This window comes from Phyllobates terribilis, unplaced genomic scaffold, assembly GCF_046119375.1.
Source record: "Phyllobates terribilis strain yellow unplaced genomic scaffold, ASM4611937v1 Scaffold_9__5_contigs__length_417890890, whole genome shotgun sequence".
Classification (NCBI taxonomy): Eukaryota; Metazoa; Chordata; class Amphibia; order Anura; family Dendrobatidae; genus Phyllobates; species Phyllobates terribilis.
In genome coordinates this window covers 407,320,313-407,342,438 of record NW_027362769.1, presented here as the reverse complement: position 1 = coordinate 407,342,438, position 22,126 = coordinate 407,320,313, and the positions used below count along the sequence as shown (strand labels likewise).

General features: G+C 48.4%; 1 protein-coding gene across 1 annotated transcript in view; it reads left to right on the top strand.

Annotated features, from left to right (window-relative positions):
* LOC141161271 (uncharacterized) overlaps nt 1-22,126 on the top strand; it is a 50,117-nt gene that overhangs the window by 4,369 nt on the left and 23,622 nt on the right. The window contains exons 2-3 of the mRNA XM_073646067.1: nt 10,561-10,687; nt 10,825-10,898. Coding sequence (XP_073502168.1) covers nt 10,561-10,687; nt 10,825-10,898 — 201 coding nt within the window. The remainder of the gene's footprint in view (nt 1-10,560; nt 10,688-10,824; nt 10,899-22,126) is intronic.

The window sequence follows — 22,126 nt, the reverse complement described above, 5'->3', positions numbered from 1 at the left end:
TGGGGCCATTATACTGTATGGAGGACTATGTGGGGCCCATTATACTGTATGGAGGACTATGTGGGTCCATTATACTGTATGGAGCACTATGTGGGGCCATTATATTGTATGGAGGACTATGTGGGGGCCATTATACTGTATGGAGGACTATGTGAGGCCATTATACTGTATGGAGCACTATGTGGGCCCATTATACTGTATGGAGGACTATGTGGGCCATTATACTGTATGGAGGACTATGTGGGGCCATTATACTGTATGGAGGACTATATGGGACCCATTATACCGTATGGAGGATTATGTGGGGCCATTATACTGTATGGAGGACTATGTGGGGCCCATTATACTGTATGGAAGGCTATGTGGGGCCTATTATACTGTATGGAAGGCTATGTGGGGCCATTATACTGTATGGAAGGCTATGTGGGGCCCATGATACTGTATGGAAGGCTATGTGGGGCCATTATACTGTATGGAGGACTATGTGGGGCCCATTATACTGTATGGAAGGCTATGTGGGGCCCATTATACTGTATGGAAGGCTATGTGGGGCCCATTATACTGTATGGAAGGCTATGTGAGACCATTATACTGTATGGAGGACTATGTGGGTCCATTATACTGTATGGAGCACTATGTGGGGCCATTATATTGTATGGAGGACTATGTGGGGGCCATTATACTGTATGGAGGACTATGTGAGGCCATTATACTGTATGGAGCACTATGTGGGGCCATTATACTGTATGGAGGACTATGTGGGGCCATTATACTGTATGGAGCACTATGTGGGGCCATTATTCTGTATGTGGGACTAAGTGGGGCCCATTATTCTGTATGGAGGACTATGTGGGGCCCATTTTTCTGTATGGAGGACTATGTGGGGTCCATTACACTGTATCATCATACCGTGCATGTGGAGGTACTGTGGAGCAATTCCCTGTGGCGTTATCATACTATGTTTGGGGGCCCTTTTGATTGCAGCATACTTTATTATATGTATTATTCATGGTTTTTTATCCTTTTACATATTTATATTCGGCCATTGGGCCATTTGCTTTTTATCACTCTTACATAACATATTATATTGTTACAATACTTTATTCTAAGATCTGTTAATAAAATGTACTTTGTTCGTGGAACGAAGCCTTTAAGGTTCATCGTTATATTTGATAAGTAAAAACTTCCTCAATTGTAGACATGTTTTTTAGTAAATATCAAGGTTGGCGGCGACTTTGTCCGAGCTTTACATTTTGTCCGTCTGTGTATTTGAGTTTGACATCCGTGCTCTAGAGGAAAGCCGCGAGGATGATGGTTGTGATTGTGGCACCATGCTCGGGGATAGGATATTCCCAAGTGAACGTCCCCTCCTGGCATCACATCTACATCCCCCATCAATGATTTTCCGGAGGGTTTCATCCGGATTGACAATAGATACAGTATGTGTTGTAAAATAATCTCTTTTATTGCGTTAGATTGCGGACTGTACGGCCTGCAGAAGGTAGATTTATTCACCAATGGCCGTGAAGACTTTGCCACTTACATTTCTACGGTGATTTTGCACCCTGGCTGTTCATGCAAGAATTTCTCATCACGTTAGATAAAGGTTTGGAAAAGATCCAAGGAGGGAACTCTTGAATGAAGAGGATAATCCGTGTCATTTTTAGGTGTCACTTGACCGTCATCATCTATAAGTTGAGATTCATGACAATCTCAATCCATTAACGACAAGATCCTTCTGTTCCAGGAAGGAAAGAGGAGCAGCGTTGGGGGGGAAATTGTGAATAAATGGGCTCACTGGTGGCATTGTCCGATTGTTGATCCACAAAAAAATTGTTCTTTAACAGTCAGTAGTCCGGTGAATTCGTTGACCGGGAACGAAAATCTTGACTGGGAACGAAAATTAAACCCTCGGCCAAAACAGTAGAAGACAGAATATTTGGGGTATCAGGAGACTTTCCCGATTTTTGGCTGTAGACAATGACTCTTCTTCCTGTTCCTTGTACTGTAGCGTTTCCATACGTCTCCTCCTGGTTCTTCTGCCTCTCCTCCTCCTCCTCCTCCTGATGTGTTTTGTGATAATGGTTGTGACCGTTCGTGTTACACATTCGGGTCAGGGCAGGAGACGTCTGTTTCGCAATCAGTGGTATTGTTGTCAGAGGAACGAAAAAGAAAACACTGTTTTCCTTGTTCCTTTCTTTTGGCGTCGTGCGTATCGGTGTTGGAGGACCGGTTTGGTATTTGTTTCCTCTGGGTATTTGTTTTTTCCAAGTGTAAATTGTATCATTCTTGTTGGATTTTTGGATTTTCAGAATGGTTTTTCTCCAGGGCATTTAGATTGTGTCAGTCATTTTTTTTTGGTCAAAATGTCATAATCATAGGAACTAGTAAACTTGGATAAAGTTGCGTGAGTCTTTTCTATATCGGATTTTAGTTGTTTTAATCTTACTTCTTCACCTGAAATTGTTAAATCCATCAGTTTCAATGAGCATTGAGACAGGATTGCATTACATTTGGAGAAAAAAATCCTCCGAAAAAATGTACGTAGGAATCTTTTTAAGTCGTAGACCTCATAGGATCATTTCCTTCTCCAGGTATTTCTTGAGGGTGTTATGATCCCACCAGGTGCGCAATTCCCGGCTGGATAGGTTCTCCATTTGTTGAGTTACGCACGTGGTCAAAATTGTTGGTACCCCTCGTTTAATGAAAGAAAAACCTACAATGGTCACAGAAATAACTTGAATCTGACAAAAGTAATAATAAATTAAAAATCTATGAAAATGAGCAAATGAAAGTCAGACATTGCTTTTCTACTTCCACAGAAGTTAAAAAAAATTAACCTGATGAAATCGGCCTGGACAGAAATGATGGTTCTTCTTAACTTAATATTTTGTTGAACCTTTTGAGGCGATCACTGCAATCAGACGATTCCTGTAACTGTCAATGAGACTTCTGCACCTCTTGACAGGTATTTTGGAGACTCCTCATGAGCAAACTGCTCCAGTTGTCTCGTGGTTGAAGGTTGCCTTTTCCAGACGTCATGTTTCAGCTCTTTCCAAAGATGCTCAATAGGATTTAGGTCAGGGCTCATAGAAGGCCACTTCAGAATAGTCCAATGTTTTCCTCTTAGCCATTCTTGGGTGTTTTTAGCTGTGTGTTTTGGGTCATTATCCTGTTGCAAGACCCATGACCTACGACTGAGACCAAGCTTTCTGACACTGGGCAGCATATTTCTCTCTAGAATCCCTTGATAGTCTCGAGATTTCATTGTACCCTGCACAGATTCAAGACACCCTGTGCCAGATGCAGCAAAGCAGCCCAAGAACATAACAGAGCCTCCACCATGTTTCACAGTAGGGACAATGTTCTTTTCTTGATATGCTCCATTTTTCCATCTGTGAACATAGAGCTGATGTGCCTTGCCAAAATTTTTTGTCTCATCTGTCCATAGTACATTCTCCCAGAAGCTTTGTGGCTTGTCAACATGTAGTTTGGCAAATTCCAGTCTGGCTTTTTTATTATTTTTTATCAACAATGGTGTTCTCCTTGGGTGTCTCCCATGAAGTCCACTTTGGATCAAACAACGACGGATGGTGCGATCTGACACTGATGTTCCTTGAGCTTGAAGTTTACCTTTAATCTCTTTAGAAGTTATCCTGGGCTCTTTTGTTACCATTCGTATTATCCATCTCTTTGATTTGTCATCAATTCTCCTCCTGCAGCAATGTCCAGGGAGGTTGGCTACAGTCCCATGGATCATAAATTTCTGAATAATATGTGCAACTGTAGTCACAGGAACATCAAGCGGCTTGGAGATGGTCTTATAACCTTTACCATGCTTGTCTATAATTTTCTTTCTAATCTCCTGAGACAACTCTTTTCTTTGCTTCCTCTGGTCCATGTTGAGTGTGGTACATGTGGCACCCCAGGGGTTCTTTTGCCACAGTGGCATTGCCTCCCTCACAGGGGGTGATGCCATGCCTGGAAGCAAGGAAGGGTCCCCTAATCAGGTTTACCAGCATACAACACTTTCCTGGCTCCAGACCAGAAAGGGGAGCTCCTCCCCTTCAAACTGGAATCTGGAGGTGGGGTTAGTAAGAGTTAGTTGAGAGGAGTTGGAGACAGGAGAGGGAAGGACCTGGGGAAGGGAGCTGTGTACAAGCTCGCCCCAGAGGAGAGAAGCGCAAAGGAACCGGACACCAGAGTCCGTGGTTGTGGGGCACTGAAGGCCCAGCAGCAGAATCCGGAGGGCAGGAGACTGCAGGTCTCCTGGCCCCATCAGACGCCCGGAGGCTCAGCAGCACCATATGGCCCAGCACTGCCACGTGGGAGCGACACTTAAGGAAGGCCCGAGCTGCCTGCCATACGGGTGAGGAAAAAGACGTTTTACTCAAGGACGAGGGCCGCAGCACAGCTTCAAGCAGCAGGGCCAAAAGAGATTAGCGCAGAGGGAAGGCCTACAACTTCACCTGGCGAGGTGGATCCCCAACTTGCTCCCAGGCTGCCCGGACCTCTACTACCAGCTAGTACCCGTGCCCCGGTCTGCTTAACAACCGCAAGTAAAGATAAGAGGAAACTGTCATTAAGCTGTGGACTGGTCATTATCTGCGCCATCACCTGCACTACACCGCACCAACAACATGTACCTCCACAATTCTACATATCCTGCCCTGGAGCTAAGCTCTGCCTGTGGAGAGCTGAACCAACTCTGCTGCGTCACCATCAGCTCCAGAGTATCTGCACCGCAGCGGCGGCCCCATATAACTGCATACTGTTAGAACCTTGCTCTTAGGTTTTTTCCTTTGCTGGTCACATGACCTTGTTGGCCTATTTAATCCTGCTCCGCCCTTCTGGCTTTGCTGGACTTCATTGTATAACTACTTTCTAGCTAGCCTGTGCTCTGTATCTAACTCTGTTAGTTTGCTTGGTCTACGGACCTCAGTGTTCTATATGTTTTGTTTGTTCGTCTGTCTGCTACTATTTCTGTTAGGAGGTGTCCCATTTTCCTCCCAGTCCTTAGTACTTGTAGGGATTCCTTCCCCACATCTATAGGTCTCCGTACAGACTAGCTTAGGACTTTAGCAGGTCTGATCGCAGGATCAGGTCCCCTGTTACATCGTAGGGATTTAGCTGAGTTCTATCGTAGGGACAGATCTCCTCTCTTTCCTTAGCTCTGGTAGCAGAACATAACACATACCACAGGTGGCGTCACGAACATTATCTCTAAAAATGTATTTACCCTTTTACTTTCCCTTTAATTGACTGCCCTAGGTCAAGGACCTGATCACTGCCACCGTGACATCCCCAGCACCGACCGGCCCGGCTACAGAGTACCCCACGGCCCAGGGGGTGCGTCAACTTGGCGTCACGAACAGGATTCGAAGCCCGGTATAACCGGGTCCTGTGTGCCATAGACTTTGCTGAACTGTGTCATCACGTCATTTGCCGTCAGCCGAGGGGAAGCAAGAGGCCCCGATCCGGAACTGCCGGGTAAGCGATCCCTCTCGCCGGCAGGGCAGCATACTGGTACCTCAGCAGAAACCCAGGACCTGGCGCCCAATTTGGGAGAGGATTCAGCCGCGGGCGCGGCCCCTGCCACTGTAATGCCGTTATCAATGCCATATATACTAGGGGCGGCGTGGTTGCCCCAGTACTCAGGGGAGTCACACACCTTGAGCGACTTTGGGGAGAGACTGCGCAGTTTGTTCGAAGTGTACCCCCTGTCTGAGGAGCAGAAAGTCACCATCCTCATAGGCCAGCTAATCGGTGCAGCCCAAAGAGAGGTGAAGTCCTGGCCGGGCAGGGACAAAGGCACTGTCAAGGAAATATTGGCCCGGTTGAAGGATACCTTTGACACCCGCACTGCAGCAGAGATTAAAATGAAGTTCTACAGGTGCAAACAAAGGGTGCAGGACAGTGTACGGGACTATGCTCTAAACCTGCAGGAGGCGCTGCGGGCCATTAAACAGGTAGACCCCGACAGTGTGCGAGACGAGGACAGATTGCTAACTGAGCAGTTTATTGAGGGGCTCCTGTCCAGCGCTCACCGGACACAGCTGCGCATTATGGCTCTGCAAAACCCTGATCTGGACTTTGCGCAATTTAAAGATTGAGCCATCCGGGTGCTGCGAGAACCAACCCCAGGCGGCGCTGCATCCCATCGGCACCCAGCTATCACCTGCCACCAGGAGGTGGCGTCCTTTCCCCCAGCACCTGTGGAGGCTGACGCGCAGACTCTAGACAATGACCCGTCTGCAGACCTACGCCTTCAGGTCCAGGAGCTGACCAAAAGTGTGACTACACTAACCAAAACCGTGCAGGCCATGCAAGTGTCTCCAAAGGATAAGATCCAGCTGGCTTCCAGTCCAGATGACGTCCCGTGGCGACAACAGAGAAGGATTCCACCGATCAGAGGGAGGAACAGCGATCGCTACGACCAGGATGGACAACCCATCTGCCGCCGCTGTCAAAAGGTGGGACACTACGCAAGATTCTTCAATTTAAACGAGCAACCCCTGGGGCAGAGGGCCAACCCCCAGGAGTAAGACGACCAGGCCCACAAAGCTGCGAGACAAATACGTGGGAGGACGACCGGTCCTGCCTGTCGTGCTTGATGGCATCCCGATGAACGCGTTGCTGGACACTGGGTCCCAGGTGACCACGATGCCATATATCCTTTATAAGCAATACTGGACTGATTCAGACATTACCCGTCGTCCAGATGAACATCTTAGTATCTATGCCAGCAATGGTCAGCCCTTGCCTCAGGTGGGGTATAAAGAGGTGACCATAAAAGTTGGCCGAGTAGAATTGCCATCACAAGGGATGATTATTGTTGATATTGATTGCCGAGAAAGTCATCCCATGATAACTATAGGCACCAATGTGATAGAGAATTGTCTTGGGGAAATTATTCTTTAGTTGCAGCAGGTCGCAGAGACCGCCAGTTCCAGTCATCAGCGAGTTCTGCAGAAGGAGATCAGAGCCCTGATGAGAAGACAACAGGTAGAGCTGTCTGGTGGAGCAGTCGGCAGTGTCAGGATGAGTGATCCATTCCCCATTGCAATGCCCCCTAGGAGTGAAATGTTAATATGGTGCCGGGCAGCAATAGGTCTCCTGGCCCCACCAGACGCCCGGCAACACAGCAGCACATAGGGCGCAGCACCGCCACGTGGGAGCGACACTCCAGGAAGGCCCGAGCTGCCTGCTATACGGGTCAGGAAAAAGATGTTTTACTCAGGGACGAGGGCCGCAGCATAGCTATACGCAGCAGGGCCAAAGAGATTAGCGCAGAGGGAAGGCCTCCAACTACACCTGGTGAGGTGGATTCCCCAACTTGCTCCCAGGCCGCCCGGACCTCTACTACTAGCTAGTACGAGTGCCCCGGTCTGCCTAACCACCGCAAGTAAAGATAGAGGAAACCGCCATTAAGTTGTGGACTGGTCATTATCTGCACCATCACTTGCATTACACCGCACCAACAACATCTATAACATCACCATTTCCTGCCCTGGAGCTAAGTTCTGCCTGTGGAGAGCTGAACCAACTCTGCTGCGTCACCATCAGCTCCAGAGACTTTCATTTCTTCATTTTCATAGATTTTTAATTTATTATTACTTTTGTCAGATTCAAGTCATTTCTGTGACCATTGTGGGTTTTTCTTTTCATTAAACGAGGGCGACCAACAATTTTGACCACGTGTGTAACTCTTGGAGTTATGTAGATTGTGTTGTTTGACTATCATGGCTGTCAAACTTCTGGGCTAATATAGCCAAAGTGAGTCCATGATGGCAAATCAATTCACTCTTATGTGGTAAGTATAAGTAATGTAATAAGTAGAAGTGTAATAAGTATAATAATAATGTAAGTATATGTAATACCCAGCTGAAGATGGAGTGCTAATAATATAGTGGTAGAAAATTGTCATCATATTGTATTGAATGACGAATCGCCGCAGTTGCTCCAAACAATCATGAAATATAAAAGAAAATCATGAACCATGATTGTACTTTAAATAACAGAATAAATTCACAGTGATCTATAGGATCGCAACAGCGGAGCTCAGACGAATCGCTGAACTAGAGGAGGAGGGTAAGGCGCTCCCCACACCATACAACTTGTCTGGGTTGGACCTTCGGTGGTGGCCGCCGATCTTGCTGGTGAGGTGCAGCCAACATAGAAAAAAAAGAGGATTGTATCCGGCACAACCATCCCGGCAATTTACGATTTTCCTCCAATGATCCTTCCAACCAAGTTCCTTTTCTAGATCTATATTGTCAGGTAATCCTACAAGGTGTAAGAGTGAAACATCTTCATTTAGAGCGGACACCGCAGGTAACACACTTCTATCCCCTATGGTGAGTTCACACGAGCTGGACGCATCTGTTCTAGTGACGGTGCTTTCCTGAAAGAGCGCACCGTCATTAGTGATAGATTGTGGATAGACGTATAAAAGGGTCAGTATTAATCATGCGTTCAATGACATCAACCTAGACATCGGCCAAGATAGTGATAAAGACCATGGTAACCCATCCAATGTCTCTTGTTACCTTCTCCACACCGTACAGTCCGCAATCTATCGCAATAAAAGAGATTATTTTCCAACACTTCTCTATTGTCAACCAGGATGAAACCCTCCGGAAAATCATTGATGGGTATGTAGATGTGACGCCAGGAGGGGGTGCTCACTTGGGAAGATCCTATCACCCAGCATGGTCCTACAATCATCCTCGCGGCTTTCCTCTAGAGTCTTTTATATATGGGCAGGCAGTAGATGTCTTCTTTGCACCTTTGCTGTGAATACAGAACATTCTTTCACATTTCCCCAAGAACATGACATTGACTCTTATCATTACCTGGGATTCACGTCATAGTTTATTGCATTGGATGCCGCACATGTAACTCGCGCTATATCGGCTGCAGGACTAGAAAGTTACAAGAGAATCGCTGATCACATCGCTGATATCAGTAACATCAATGGCGCCTATCCAGGGGCAGCAAACACCTCACTATAGGTCACAGAGGTGGCATGTCACATTGTACACTTCATGGTACCGGACGGTTACTCGCCCAGGACGAGGAGGTCACTGGTGGAGACACCTCGCCTTACGTGAAGGCTTGGGATTTTACAACTCAACACTAAATCTCCACATGGGATAACCTACACAAATGATTTATTTCATATCTATAGATTATTAATTCTTGTAACCTTGTTGCACTCGAGCGGTTTCTATTCTCATGTTTTTCACTGAATACTCGCAGCTTTGGTTTCTATAATGGGATCTCCGCTCCTCTACAGTGATTGGGTCCTTCTGGATTTACATTTTCTCCCATGATTCAACCCTATGTCCTATGACTAAGGGCGCCTGCATGCGCCAGAAACGCGCCAGATTTTGTGTCTCATTTTATTGTTTTTACTGAATATTCAATAAATTCTGCTTTTATTGCCGGGATGGATGTGCCGGATACAATTCTCTTTTTTTATATGTTGGCGGCACCTCACCAATGGGATCGGCTGCCACCACCGAAGTTCCAACCCAGACAGACAAGTTCTACCGCGTGCTGAGATCCATACCCCCCTTCCTCTCGTTACAAGTGATACTTGTGCTGGCACTAGTGGGGGAGCATTTGTTCACCACAGAGCTAAGGGGGTCTTCTAGTCAGCCATGTGATTTCCAGTTGTCGTCACAGTGAAAGCTTCACCAAGCAGGGACCATGGCTTCTCCCGGTAATATGCCAATTTTGAAAACAATTCTTCCATTTTGATTTGATAGCGATAGTTTAAAGGTATATGCTAATAATGCATATGTCATCCCACAAGCATTCTCTAGCATGACTGAGCCTTATTGGTTCACTTTCATGATGGCAATGTTCATGGCTGCAATAGGATTCAGAATTTCACAATAACAACCTCATCTCCTGTCTGTGCCTGGGTTAACTAAATGTCTTCTTTCACATCCACCTGCTGCTGCTCCTCCTCCTCTTACTGACCCTCTTCCGTATCCTGCTGCAGGAAACATTCATCTTGAGGGTCCCAAAGAAACAGTGAACAGCGATGAACATGTATAAATTGCTGTTCTTCTGATGTTTCTTACTTTGAGTGTTTTTCCAATTTAAATATGATGAAAATGAAATCGATGATAGTACTGTTGTCCCTAGTGACAAATTTAGTAGCATTTTGGAAGGGCCCCAGTAGGTGACGCGCATCCCTCATCTCTGTCCATATTTGCTGCTTCACGTGTCCAATACTGAGTCCAATATTCTAGATGTAGTCTTAAAAGTGATTTATTGAGTGATTTTATTTGATTTCGTAACAGCTGCCTGATATTGAGCAGTGCTAGTTCTTAGTAACATTGTAGTCTGTGCGCCCAGGTCCTTGGTTCGGTTATTCCTGGTTATGCCCTTCTTATGATATTTTCTGGACCCCAGAGAACAATGAGATGCCATCAGGAGTAGAACACTTTGACAGAAGACTCCATAGCGCAGAGCGAGAAAAGAATAGCAGATTTGGTGTGTGTGACTCCATGCCAGTTACCAGATGTCTCTTTTTCCATGATCCAGGGAACTTTCTACCTTTGGGCTGTGCAGTCAGATGGCGCTCTGACTATGAAGACATGATGAACATAGTGCTGACCGCAGACTTAGTGGATCGCTCTGCGGATTTCATCGTTCCTGTGCTCGTCTACAGGTGAGAACTCCACATTTATATCACTGCCCCAAAGATATCGTACAGTACGAGGGAAAATGATCATATATTCCAAAATCTATCAGAGTCTCTGCTACATGACCGATGTAATCCTGGTGTTATCCTCCATTATCTCACAGTGCGAACACACAGATCGCCTCCGCGGAGGAAAGCGAGCTGAAGGAAATCCTCACTAAGGTCCGAAAAATAACAGGTAACAACAGAACCAGGACATATCATATGAGCCAGACAGTGTCCATATAAGTAGTAGCAGGCATTACCCAGACTGTTAGTGCCACATAGTGTCCATATACACTGTAACATGTGGCCTCCTTGTCCTGTTAACTTGTCATCACTCTATATCTGCCTCAAAAGTCCTAAACAAATGAAAACTATCTCCAAGAGGCACAAAATGCTCAACACTCGATTTCCTCAAGAGGAATTTCTATTGACTAAAAATCCCTCCATTATCTATAATCAGAAATCAATCAAATGTATACCAACAATAAATATTTTATTGCACAACGCAAAAAAATAAAAAGTTAATAATTCAAAGCAAGAGGAAATTAAAGGAAGGGGAGGCCGATGAGACACAGAAAATAATGAAGATAAGGGAACAATAAAAAAGATAGCCACTAGATGGCAGAATACTACCAAGGAATGAGGATAACAGGTATGTACAGTATATGCACATATGTATATCCACAAAGTTAATTACAAAGCAATTCTGAAAGTTGGATCTGTGGAAAGTTAGTTCAATGTAATGCACACAAATAGTTAAATCAATAGTAAAGAGATAAAGATGCATTCTAATAAGACATACCCAAAAATAAAAATATGATGTGTCACCACATTGGCCTCCACTTCTGAGGTCTGAGACCTTTCCTCTGCCTTCTACATTACTCTGTGCTCCTCCTCCTAGACCTGTCCTCTGCCTTCTACATTACTCTGTGCTCCTCCTCCTAGACCCGTCCTCTGCCTTCTACATTACTCTGTGCTCCTCCTCCTAGACCTGTCCTCTGCCTTCTACATTACTCTGTGCTCCTCCTCCTAGACCTGTCCTCTGCCTTCTACATTACTCTGTGCTCCTCCTTCTAGACCCGTCCTCTGCCTTCTACATTACTCTGTGCTCTTCCTCCTAGACCTGTCCTCTGCCTTCTACATTACTCTGTGCTCCTCCTCCTAGACCTGTCCTCTGCCTTCTACATTACTCTGTGCTCCTCCTCCTAGACCTGTCCTCTGCCTTCTACATTACTCTTTGCTCCTCCTCGTAGACCTGTCCTCTGCCTTCTACATTACTCTGTGCTCCTCCTCCTAGACCCGTTCTCTGCCTTCTACATTACTCTTTGCTCCTCCTCGTAGACCTGTCCTCCCCCTCTACATTACTCTGTGCTCCTCCTCCTAGACCTGTCCTCTGCCTTCTACATTACTCTGTGCTCCTCCTCCTAGACCTGTCCTCTGCCTTCTACATTACTCTGTGCTCCTCCTCCTAGACCTGTCCTCTGCCTTCTACATTACTCTGTGCTCCTCCTCCTAGACCTGTCCTCTGCCTTCTACATTACTCTGTGCTCCTCCTCCTAGACCTGTCCTCTGCCTTCTACATTGCTCTGTGCTCCTCCTCCTAGACCTGTCCTCTGCCTTCTACATTACTCTGTGCTCCTCCTCCTAGACCTGTCCTCTGCCTTCTACATTACTCTGTGCTCCTCCTCCTAGACCTGTCCTCTGCCTTCTACATTACTCTGTGCTCCTCCTCCTAGACCTGTCCTCTGCCTTCTACATTACTCTGTGCTTCTCCTCCTAGACCTGTACTCTGCCTCCTACATTACTCTGTGCTCCTCCTCCTAGACCCGTCCTCTGCCTTCTACATTACTCTGTGCTCCTCCTTCTAGACCCGTCCTCTGCCTTCTACATTACTCTGTGCTCCTCCTCCTAGACCCGTCCTCTACCTTCTACATTACTCTGTGCTCTTCCTCCTAGACCTGTCCTCTGCCTTCTACATTACTCTGTGCTCCTCCTCCTAGACCTGTCCTCTGCCTTCTACATTACTCTGTGCTCTTCCTCCTAGACCTGTCCTCTGCCTTCTACATTACTCTGTGCTCCTCCTCCTAGACCTGTCCTCTGCCTTCTACATTACTCTGTGCTCCTCCTCCTAGACCTGTCCTCTGCTTTCTACATTACTCTGTGCACCTCCTCCTAGACCTGTCCTCTGCCTTCTACATTACTCTGTGCTCCTCCTCCTAGACCTGTCCTCTACCTTCTACATTACTCTGTGCTCTTCCTCCTAGACCTGTCCTCTGCCTTCTACATTACTCTGTGCTCCTCCTCCTAGACCTGTCCTCTGCCTTCTACATTACTCTGTGCTCTTCCTCCTAGACCTGTCCTCTGCCTTCTACATTACTCTGTGCTCCTCCTCCTAGACCTGTCCTCTGCCTTCTACATTACTCTTTGCTCCTCCTCGTAGACCTGTCCTCTGCCTTCTACATTACTCTGTGCTCCTCCTCCTAGACCTGTCCTCTGCCTCCTACATTACTCTGTGCTCCACCTCCTAGACCTGTCCTCTGCCTTCTACATTACTCTGTGCTCCTCCTTCTAGACCCGTCCTCTGCCTTCTACATTACTCTGTGCTCTTCCTCCTAGACCTGTCCTCTGCCTTCTACATTACTCTGTGCTCCTCCTCCTAGACCTGTCCTCTGCCTTCTACATTACTCTGTGCTCCTCCTCCTAGACCCGTCCTCTGCCTTCTACATTACTCTGTGCTCCTCCTTCTAGACCCGTCCTCTGCCTTCTACATTACTCTGTGCTCTTCCTCCTAGACCTGTCCTCTGCCTTCTACATTACTCTGTGCTCCTCCTCCTAGACCTGTCCTCTGCCTTCTACATTACTCTGTGCTCCTCCTCCTAGACCCGTCCTCTGCCTTCTACATTACTCTGTGCTCCTCCTTCTAGACCTGTTCTCTGCCTTCTACATTACTCTTTGCTCCTCCTCGTAGACCTGTCCTCCCCCTCTACATTACTCTGTGCTCCTCCTCCTAGACCTGTCCTCTGCCTTCTACATTACTCTGTGCTCCTCCTCCTAGACCTGTCCTCTGCCTTCTACATTACTCTGTGCTCTTCCTCCTAGACCTGTCCTCTGCCTTCTACATTACTCTGTGCTCCTCCTCCTAGACCTGTCCTCTGCCTTCTACATTACTCTGTGCTCCTCCTCCTAGACCTGTCCTCTGCCTTCTACATTACTCTGTGCACCTCCTCCTAGACCTGTCCTCTGCCTTCTACATTGCTCTGTGCTCCTCCTCCTAGACCCGTTCTCTGCCTTCTACATTACTCTGTGCTCCTCCTCCTAGACCCGTCCTCTGTCTTCTACATTTCTCTGTGCTCCTCCTCCTAGACCTGTCCTCTGCCTTCTACATTACTCTGTGCTCCTCCTCCTAGACCTGTCCTCTGCCTTCTACATTACTCTGTGCTCTTCCTCCTAGACCTGTCCTCTGCCTTCTACATTACTCTGTGCTCCTCCTCCTAGACCTGTCCTCTGCCTTCTACATTACTCTGTGCTCCTCCTCCTAGACCCGTTCTCTGCCTTCTACATTACTCTTTGCTCCTCCTCGTATACCTGTCCTCCCCCTCTACATTACTCTGTGCTCCTCCTCCTAGACCTGTCCTCTGCCTTCTACATTACTCTGTGCTCCTCCTCCTAGACCTGTCCTCTGCCTTCTACATTACTCTGTGCTCTTCCTCCTAGACCTGTCCTCTGCCTTCTACATTACTCTGTGCTCCTCCTCCTAGACCTGTCCTCTGCCTTCTACATTACTCTGTGCTCCTCCTCCTAGACCTGTCCTCTGCCTTCTACATTACTCTGTGCACCTCCTCCTAGACCTGTCCTCTGCCTTCTACATTGCTCTGTGCTCCTCCTCCTAGACCCGTTCTCTGCCTTCTACATTACTCTGTGCTCCTCCTCCTAGACCCGTCCTCTGTCTTCTACATTTCTCTGTGCTCCTTCTCTTAGATCTGTCCTCTGTCTTCTACATTACCCTGTGCTCCTTCTCTTAGATCTGTCCTCTGTCTTCTACATTACTCTGTGCTCCTCCTCCTAGACCTGTCCTCTGTCTTCTACATTTCTCTGTGCTCCTTCTCTTAGATCTGTCCTCTGTCTTCTACATTTCTCTGTGCTCCTTCTCTTAGACCTGTCCTCTGCCTTCTACATTACTCTGTGCTCCTCCTCCTAGACCTGTCCTCTGCCTCCTACATTACTCTGTGCTCCACCTCCTAGACCTGTCCTCTGCCTTCTACATTACTCTGTGCTCCTCCTTCTAGACCCGTCCTCTGCCTTCTACATTACTCTGTGCTCTTCCTCCTAGACCTGTCCTCTGCCTTCTACATTACTCTGTGCTCCTCCTCCTAGACCTGTCCTCTGCCTTCTACATTACTCTGTGCTCCTCCTCCTAGACCTGTCCTCTGCCTTCTACATTACTCTTTGCTCCTCCTCGTAGACCTGTCCTCTGCCTTCTACATTACTCTGTGCTCCTCCTCCTAGACCCGTTCTCTGCCTTCTACATTACTCTTTGCTCCTCCTCGTAGACCTGTCCTCCCCCTCTACATTACTCTGTGCTCCTCCTCCTAGACCTGTCCTCTGCCTTCTACATTACTCTGTGCTCCTCCTCCTAGACCTGTCCTCTGCCTTCTACATTACTCTGTGCTCTTCCTCCTAGACCTGTCCTCTGCCTTCTACATTACTCTGTGCTCCTCCTCCTAGACCTGTCCTCTGCCTTCTACATTACTCTGTGCTCCTCCTCCTAGACCTGTCCTCTGCCTTCTACATTACTCTGTGCTCCTTCTCTTAGACCTGTCCTCTGCCTTCTACATTACTCTGTGCTCCTCCTCCTAGACCTGTCCTCTGCCTTCTACATTACTCTGTGCTCCTCCTCCTAGACCTGTCCTCTGCCTTCTACATTACCCTGTGCTCCTCCTCCTAGACCTGTCCTCTGCCTTCTACATTACTCTGTGCACCTCCTCCTAGACCTGTCCTCTGCCTTCTACATTGCTCTGTGCTCCTCCTCCTAGACCTGTACTCTGCCTTCTACATTACTCTGTGCTCCTCCTCCTAGACCTGTCCTCTGCCTTCGACATTACTCTGTGCTCCTTCTCTTAGACCTGTCCTCTGCCTTCTACATTACTCTGTGCTCCTCCTCCTAGACCCGTTCTCTGCCTTCTACATTACTCTGTGCTCCTCCTCCTAGACCTGTCCTCTGCCTTCTACATTGCTCTGTGCTCCTCCTCCTAGACCCGTCCTCTGCCTTCTACATTAATCTGTGCTCCTCCTCCTAGACCTGTCCTCTGCCTTCGACATTACTCTGTGCTCCTTCTCTTAGACCTGTCCTCTGCCTTCTACATTACTCTGTGCTTCTCCTCCTAGACCTGTCCTCTGCCTTCTACATTACTCTGTGCTCCTCCTCCTAGACCTGTCCTCTGCCTTCTACATTACTCTGTGCACCTCCTCCTAGACCTGTCCTCTGCCTTCTACATTGCTCTGTGCTCCTCCTCCTAGACCCGTTCTCTGCCTTCTACATTACTCTGTGCACCTCCTCCTAGACCTGTCCTCTGCCTTCTACATTGCTCTGTGCTCCTCCTCCTAGACCTGTACTCTGCCTTCTACATTACTCTGTGCTCCTCCTCCTAGACCTGTCCTCTGCCTTCGACATTACTCTGTGCTCCTTCTCTTAGACCTGTCCTCTGCCTTCTACATTACTCTGTGCTCCTCCTCCTAGACCCGTTCTCTGCCTTCTACATTACTCTGTGCTCCTCCTCCTAGACCTGTCCTCTGCCTTCTACATTGCTCTGTGCTCCTCCTCCTAGACCCGTCCTCTGCCTTCTACATTAATCTGTGCTCCTCCTCCTAGACCTGTCCTCTGCCTTCGACATTACTCTGTGCTCCTTCTCTTAGACCTGTCCTCTGCCTTCTACATTACTCTGTGCTTCTCCTCCTAGACCTGTCCTCTGCCTTCTACATTACTCTGTGCTCCTCCTCCTAGACCTGTCCTCTGCCTTCTACATTACTCTGTGCACCTCCTCCTAGACCTGTCCTCTGCCTTCTACATTGCTCTGTGCTCCTCCTCCTAGACCCGTTCTCTGCCTTCTACATTACTCTGTGCACCTCCTCCTAGACCTGTCCTCTGCCTTCTACATTGCTCTGTGCTCCTCCTCCTAGACCCGTTCTCTGCCTTCTACATTACTCTGTGCACCTCCTCCTAGACCTGTCCTCTGCCTTCTACATTGCTCTGTGCTCCTCCTCCTAGACCCGTTCTCTGCCTTCTACATTACTCTGTGCTCCTCCTCCTAGACCCGTCCTCTGTCTTCTACATTTCTCTGTGCTCCTTCTCTTAGATCTGTCCTCTGTCTTCTACATTACCCTGTGCTCCTTCTCTTAGATCTGTCCTCTGTCTTCTACATTACTCTGTGCTCCTCCTCCTAGACCTGTCCTCTGCCTTCTACATTACTCTGTGCTCCTCCTCCTAGACCTGTCCTCTGCCTTCTACATTGCTCTGTGCTCCTCCTCCTAGACCTGTCCTCTCCCTTCTACATTACTCTGTGCTCCTCCTCCTAGACCTGTCCTCTGCCTTCTACATTACTCTGTGCTCCTCCTCCTAGACCCGTCCTCTGCCTTCTACATTACTCTGTGCTCCTCCTTCTAGACCCGTCCTCTGCCTTCTACATTACTCTGTGCTCTTCCTCCTAGACCTGTCCTCTGCCTTCTACATTACTCTGTGCTCCTCCTCCTAGACCTGTCCTCTGCCTTCTACATTACTCTGTGCTCCTCCTCCTAGACCCGTCCTCTGCCTTCTACATTACTCTGTGCTCCTCCTTCTAGACCTGTTCTCTGCCTTCTACATTACTCTTTGCTCCTCCTCGTAGACCTGTCCTCCCCCTCTACATTACTCTGTGCTCCTCCTCCTAGACCTGTCCTCTGCCTTCTACATTACTCTGTGCTCCTCCTCCTAGACCTGTCCTCTGCCTTCTACATTACTCTGTGCTCTTCCTCCTAGACCTGTCCTCTGCCTTCTACATTACTCTGTGCTCCTCCTCCTAGACCTGTCCTCTGCCTTCTACATTACTCTGTGCTCCTCCTCCTAGACCTGTCCTCTGCCTTCTACATTACTCTGTGCACCTCCTCCTAGACCTGTCCTCTGCCTTCTACATTGCTCTGTGCTCCTCCTCCTAGACCCGTTCTCTGCCTTCTACATTACTCTGTGCTCCTCCTCCTAGACCCGTCCTCTGTCTTCTACATTTCTCTGTGCTCCTCCTCCTAGACCTGTCCTCTGCCTTCTACATTACTCTGTGCTCCTCCTCCTAGACCTGTCCTCTGCCTTCTACATTACTCTGTGCTCTTCCTCCTAGACCTGTCCTCTGCCTTCTACATTACTCTGTGCTCCTCCTCCTAGACCTGTCCTCTGCCTTCTACATTACTCTGTGCTCCTCCTCCTAGACCCGTTCTCTGCCTTCTACATTACTCTTTGCTCCTCCTCGTATACCTGTCCTCCCCCTCTACATTACTCTGTGCTCCTCCTCCTAGACCTGTCCTCTGCCTTCTACATTACTCTGTGCTCCTCCTCCTAGACCTGTCCTCTGCCTTCTACATTACTCTGTGCTCTTCCTCCTAGACCTGTCCTCTGCCTTCTACATTACTCTGTGCTCCTCCTCCTAGACCTGTCCTCTGCCTTCTACATTACTCTGTGCTCCTCCTCCTAGACCTGTCCTCTGCCTTCTACATTACTCTGTGCACCTCCTCCTAGACCTGTCCTCTGCCTTCTACATTGCTCTGTGCTCCTCCTCCTAGACCCGTTCTCTGCCTTCTACATTACTCTGTGCTCCTCCTCCTAGACCCGTCCTCTGTCTTCTACATTTCTCTGTGCTCCTTCTCTTAGATCTGTCCTCTGTCTTCTACATTACCCTGTGCTCCTTCTCTTAGATCTGTCCTCTGTCTTCTACATTACTCTGTGCTCCTCCTCCTAGACCTGTCCTCTGTCTTCTACATTTCTCTGTGCTCCTTCTCTTAGATCTGTCCTCTGTCTTCTACATTTCTCTGTGCTCCTTCTCTTAGACCTGTCCTCTGCCTTCTACATTACTCTGTGCTCCTCCTCCTAGACCTGTCCTCTGCCTCCTACATTACTCTGTGCTCCACCTCCTAGACCTGTCCTCTGCCTTCTACATTACTCTGTGCTCCTCCTTCTAGACCCGTCCTCTGCCTTCTACATTACTCTGTGCTCTTCCTCCTAGACCTGTCCTCTGCCTTCTACATTACTCTGTGCTCCTCCTCCTAGACCTGTCCTCTGCCTTCTACATTACTCTGTGCTCCTCCTCCTAGACCTGTCCTCTGCCTTCTACATTACTCTTTGCTCCTCCTCGTAGACCTGTCCTCTGCCTTCTACATTACTCTGTGCTCCTCCTCCTAGACCCGTTCTCTGCCTTCTACATTACTCTTTGCTCCTCCTCGTAGACCTGTCCTCCCCCTCTACATTACTCTGTGCTCCTCCTCCTAGACCTGTCCTCTGCCTTCTACATTACTCTGTGCTCCTCCTCCTAGACCTGTCCTCTGCCTTCTACATTACTCTGTGCTCTTCCTCCTAGACCTGTCCTCTGCCTTCTACATTACTCTGTGCTCCTCCTCCTAGACCTGTCCTCTGCCTTCTACATTACTCTGTGCTCCTCCTCCTAGACCTGTCCTCTGCCTTCTACATTACTCTGTGCTCCTTCTCTTAGACCTGTCCTCTGCCTTCTACATTACTCTGTGCTCCTCCTCCTAGACCTGTCCTCTGCCTTCTACATTACTCTGTGCTCCTCCTCCTAGACCTGTCCTCTGCCTTCTACATTACCCTGTGCTCCTCCTCCTAGACCTGTCCTCTGCCTTCTACATTACTCTGTGCACCTCCTCCTAGACCTGTCCTCTGCCTTCTACATTGCTCTGTGCTCCTCCTCCTAGACCTGTACTCTGCCTTCTACATTACTCTGTGCTCCTCCTCCTAGACCTGTCCTCTGCCTTCGACATTACTCTGTGCTCCTTCTCTTAGACCTGTCCTCTGCCTTCTACATTACTCTGTGCTCCTCCTCCTAGACCCGTTCTCTGCCTTCTACATTACTCTGTGCTCCTCCTCCTAGACCTGTCCTCTGCCTTCTACATTGCTCTGTGCTCCTCCTCCTAGACCCGTCCTCTGCCTTCTACATTAATCTGTGCTCCTCCTCCTAGACCTGTCCTCTGCCTTCGACATTACTCTGTGCTCCTTCTCTTAGACCTGTCCTCTGCCTTCTACATTACTCTGTGCTTCTCCTCCTAGACCTGTCCTCTGCCTTCTACATTACTCTGTGCTCCTCCTCCTAGACCTGTCCTCTGCCTTCTACATTACTCTGTGCACCTCCTCCTAGACCTGTCCTCTGCCTTCTACATTGCTCTGTGCTCCTCCTCCTAGACCCGTTCTCTGCCTTCTACATTACTCTGTGCACCTCCTCCTAGACCTGTCCTCTGCCTTCTACATTGCTCTGTGCTCCTCCTCCTAGACCTGTCCTCTGCGTTCTACATTACTCTGTGCTCCTCCTCCTAGACCTGTCCTCTGCCTTCTACATTACTCTGTGCTCCTCCTCCTAGACCTGTCCTCTGCCTTCTACATTACTCTGTGCTCCTCCTCCTAGACCTGTCCTCTGCCTTCTACATTACTCTGTGCACCTCCTCCTAGACCTGTCCTCTGCCTTCTACATTGCTCTGTGCTCCTCCTCCTAGACCCGTTCTCTGCCTTCTACATTACTCTGTGCTCCTCCTCCTAGACCCGTCCTCTGTCTTCTACATTTCTCTGTGCTCCTTCTCTTAGATCTGTCCTCTGTCTTCTACATTACCCTGTGCTCCTTCTCTTAGATCTGTCCTCTGTCTTCTACATTACTCTGTGCTCCTCCTCCTAGACCTGTCCTCTGTCTTCTACATTTCTCTGTGCTCCTTCTCTTAGATCTGTCCTCTGTCTTCTACATTTCTCTGTGCTCCTTCTCTTAGACCTGTCCTCTGCCTTCTACATTACTCTGTGCTCCTCCTCCTAGACCTGTACTCTGCCTTCTACATTACTCTGTGCTCCTCCTCCTAGACCCGTCCTCTGCCTTCTACATTACTCTGTGCTCCTCCTCCTAGACCTGTCCTCTGCCTTCGACATTACTCTGTGCTCCTTCTCTTAGACCTGTCCTCTGCCTTCTACATTACTCTGTGCTCCTCCTCCTAGACCTGTACTCTGCCTTCTACATTACTCTGTGCTCTTCCTCCTAGACCTGTCCTCTGCCTTCTACATTACTCTGTGCTCTTCCTCCTAGACCTGTCCTCTGCCTTCTACATTACTCTGTGCTCCTCCTCCTAGACCTGTCCTCTGCCTTCTACATTACTCTGTGCACCTCCTCCTAGACCTGTCCTCTGCCTTCTACATTGCTCTGTGCTCCTCCTCCTAGACCCGTTCTCTGCCTTCTACATTACTCTGTGCTCCTCCTCCTAGACCCGTCCTCTGTCTTCTACATTTCTCTGTGCTCCTTCTCTTAGATCTGTCCTCTGCCTTCTACATTACCCTGTGCTCCTTCTCTTAGACCTGTCCTCTGCCTTCTACATTACTCTGTGCTCCTCCTCCTAGACCTGTACTCTGCCTTCTACATTACTCTGTGCTCCTCCTCCTAGACCCGTCCTCTGCCTTCTACATTACTCTGTGCTCCTCCTCCTTGACCTGTCCTCTGCCTTCGACATTACTCTGTGCTCCTTCTCTTAGACCTGTCCTCTGCCTTCTACATTACTCTGTGCTCCTCCTCCTAGACCCGTCCTCTGTCTTCTACATTTCTCTGTGCTCCTTCTCTTAGATCTGTCCTCTGTCTTCTACATTACCCTGTGCTCCTTCTCTTAGATCTGTCCTCTGTCTTCTACATTACTCTGTGCTCCTCCTCCTAGACCTGTCCTCTGTCTTCTACATTTCTCTGTGCTCCTTCTCTTAGATCTGTCCTCTGTCTTCTACATTTCTCTGTGCTCCTTCTCTTAGACCTGTCCTCTGCCTTCTACATTACTCTGTGCTCCTCCTCCTAGACCTGTACTCTGCCTTCTACATTACTCTGTGCTCCTCCTCCTAGACCCGTCCTCTGCCTTCTACATTACTCTGTGCTCCTCCTCCTAGACCTGTCCTCTGCCTTCGACATTACTCTGTGCTCCTTCTCTTAGACCTGTCCTCTGCCTTCTACATTACTCTGTGCTCCTCCTCCTAGACCTGTACTCTGCCTTCTACATTACTCTGTGCTCTTCCTCCTAGACCTGTCCTCTGCCTTCTACATTACTCTGTGCTCTTCCTCCTAGACCTGTCCTCTGCCTTCTACATTACTCTGTGCTCCTCCTCCTAGACCTGTCCTCTGCCTTCTACATTACTCTGTGCACCTCCTCCTAGACCTGTCCTCT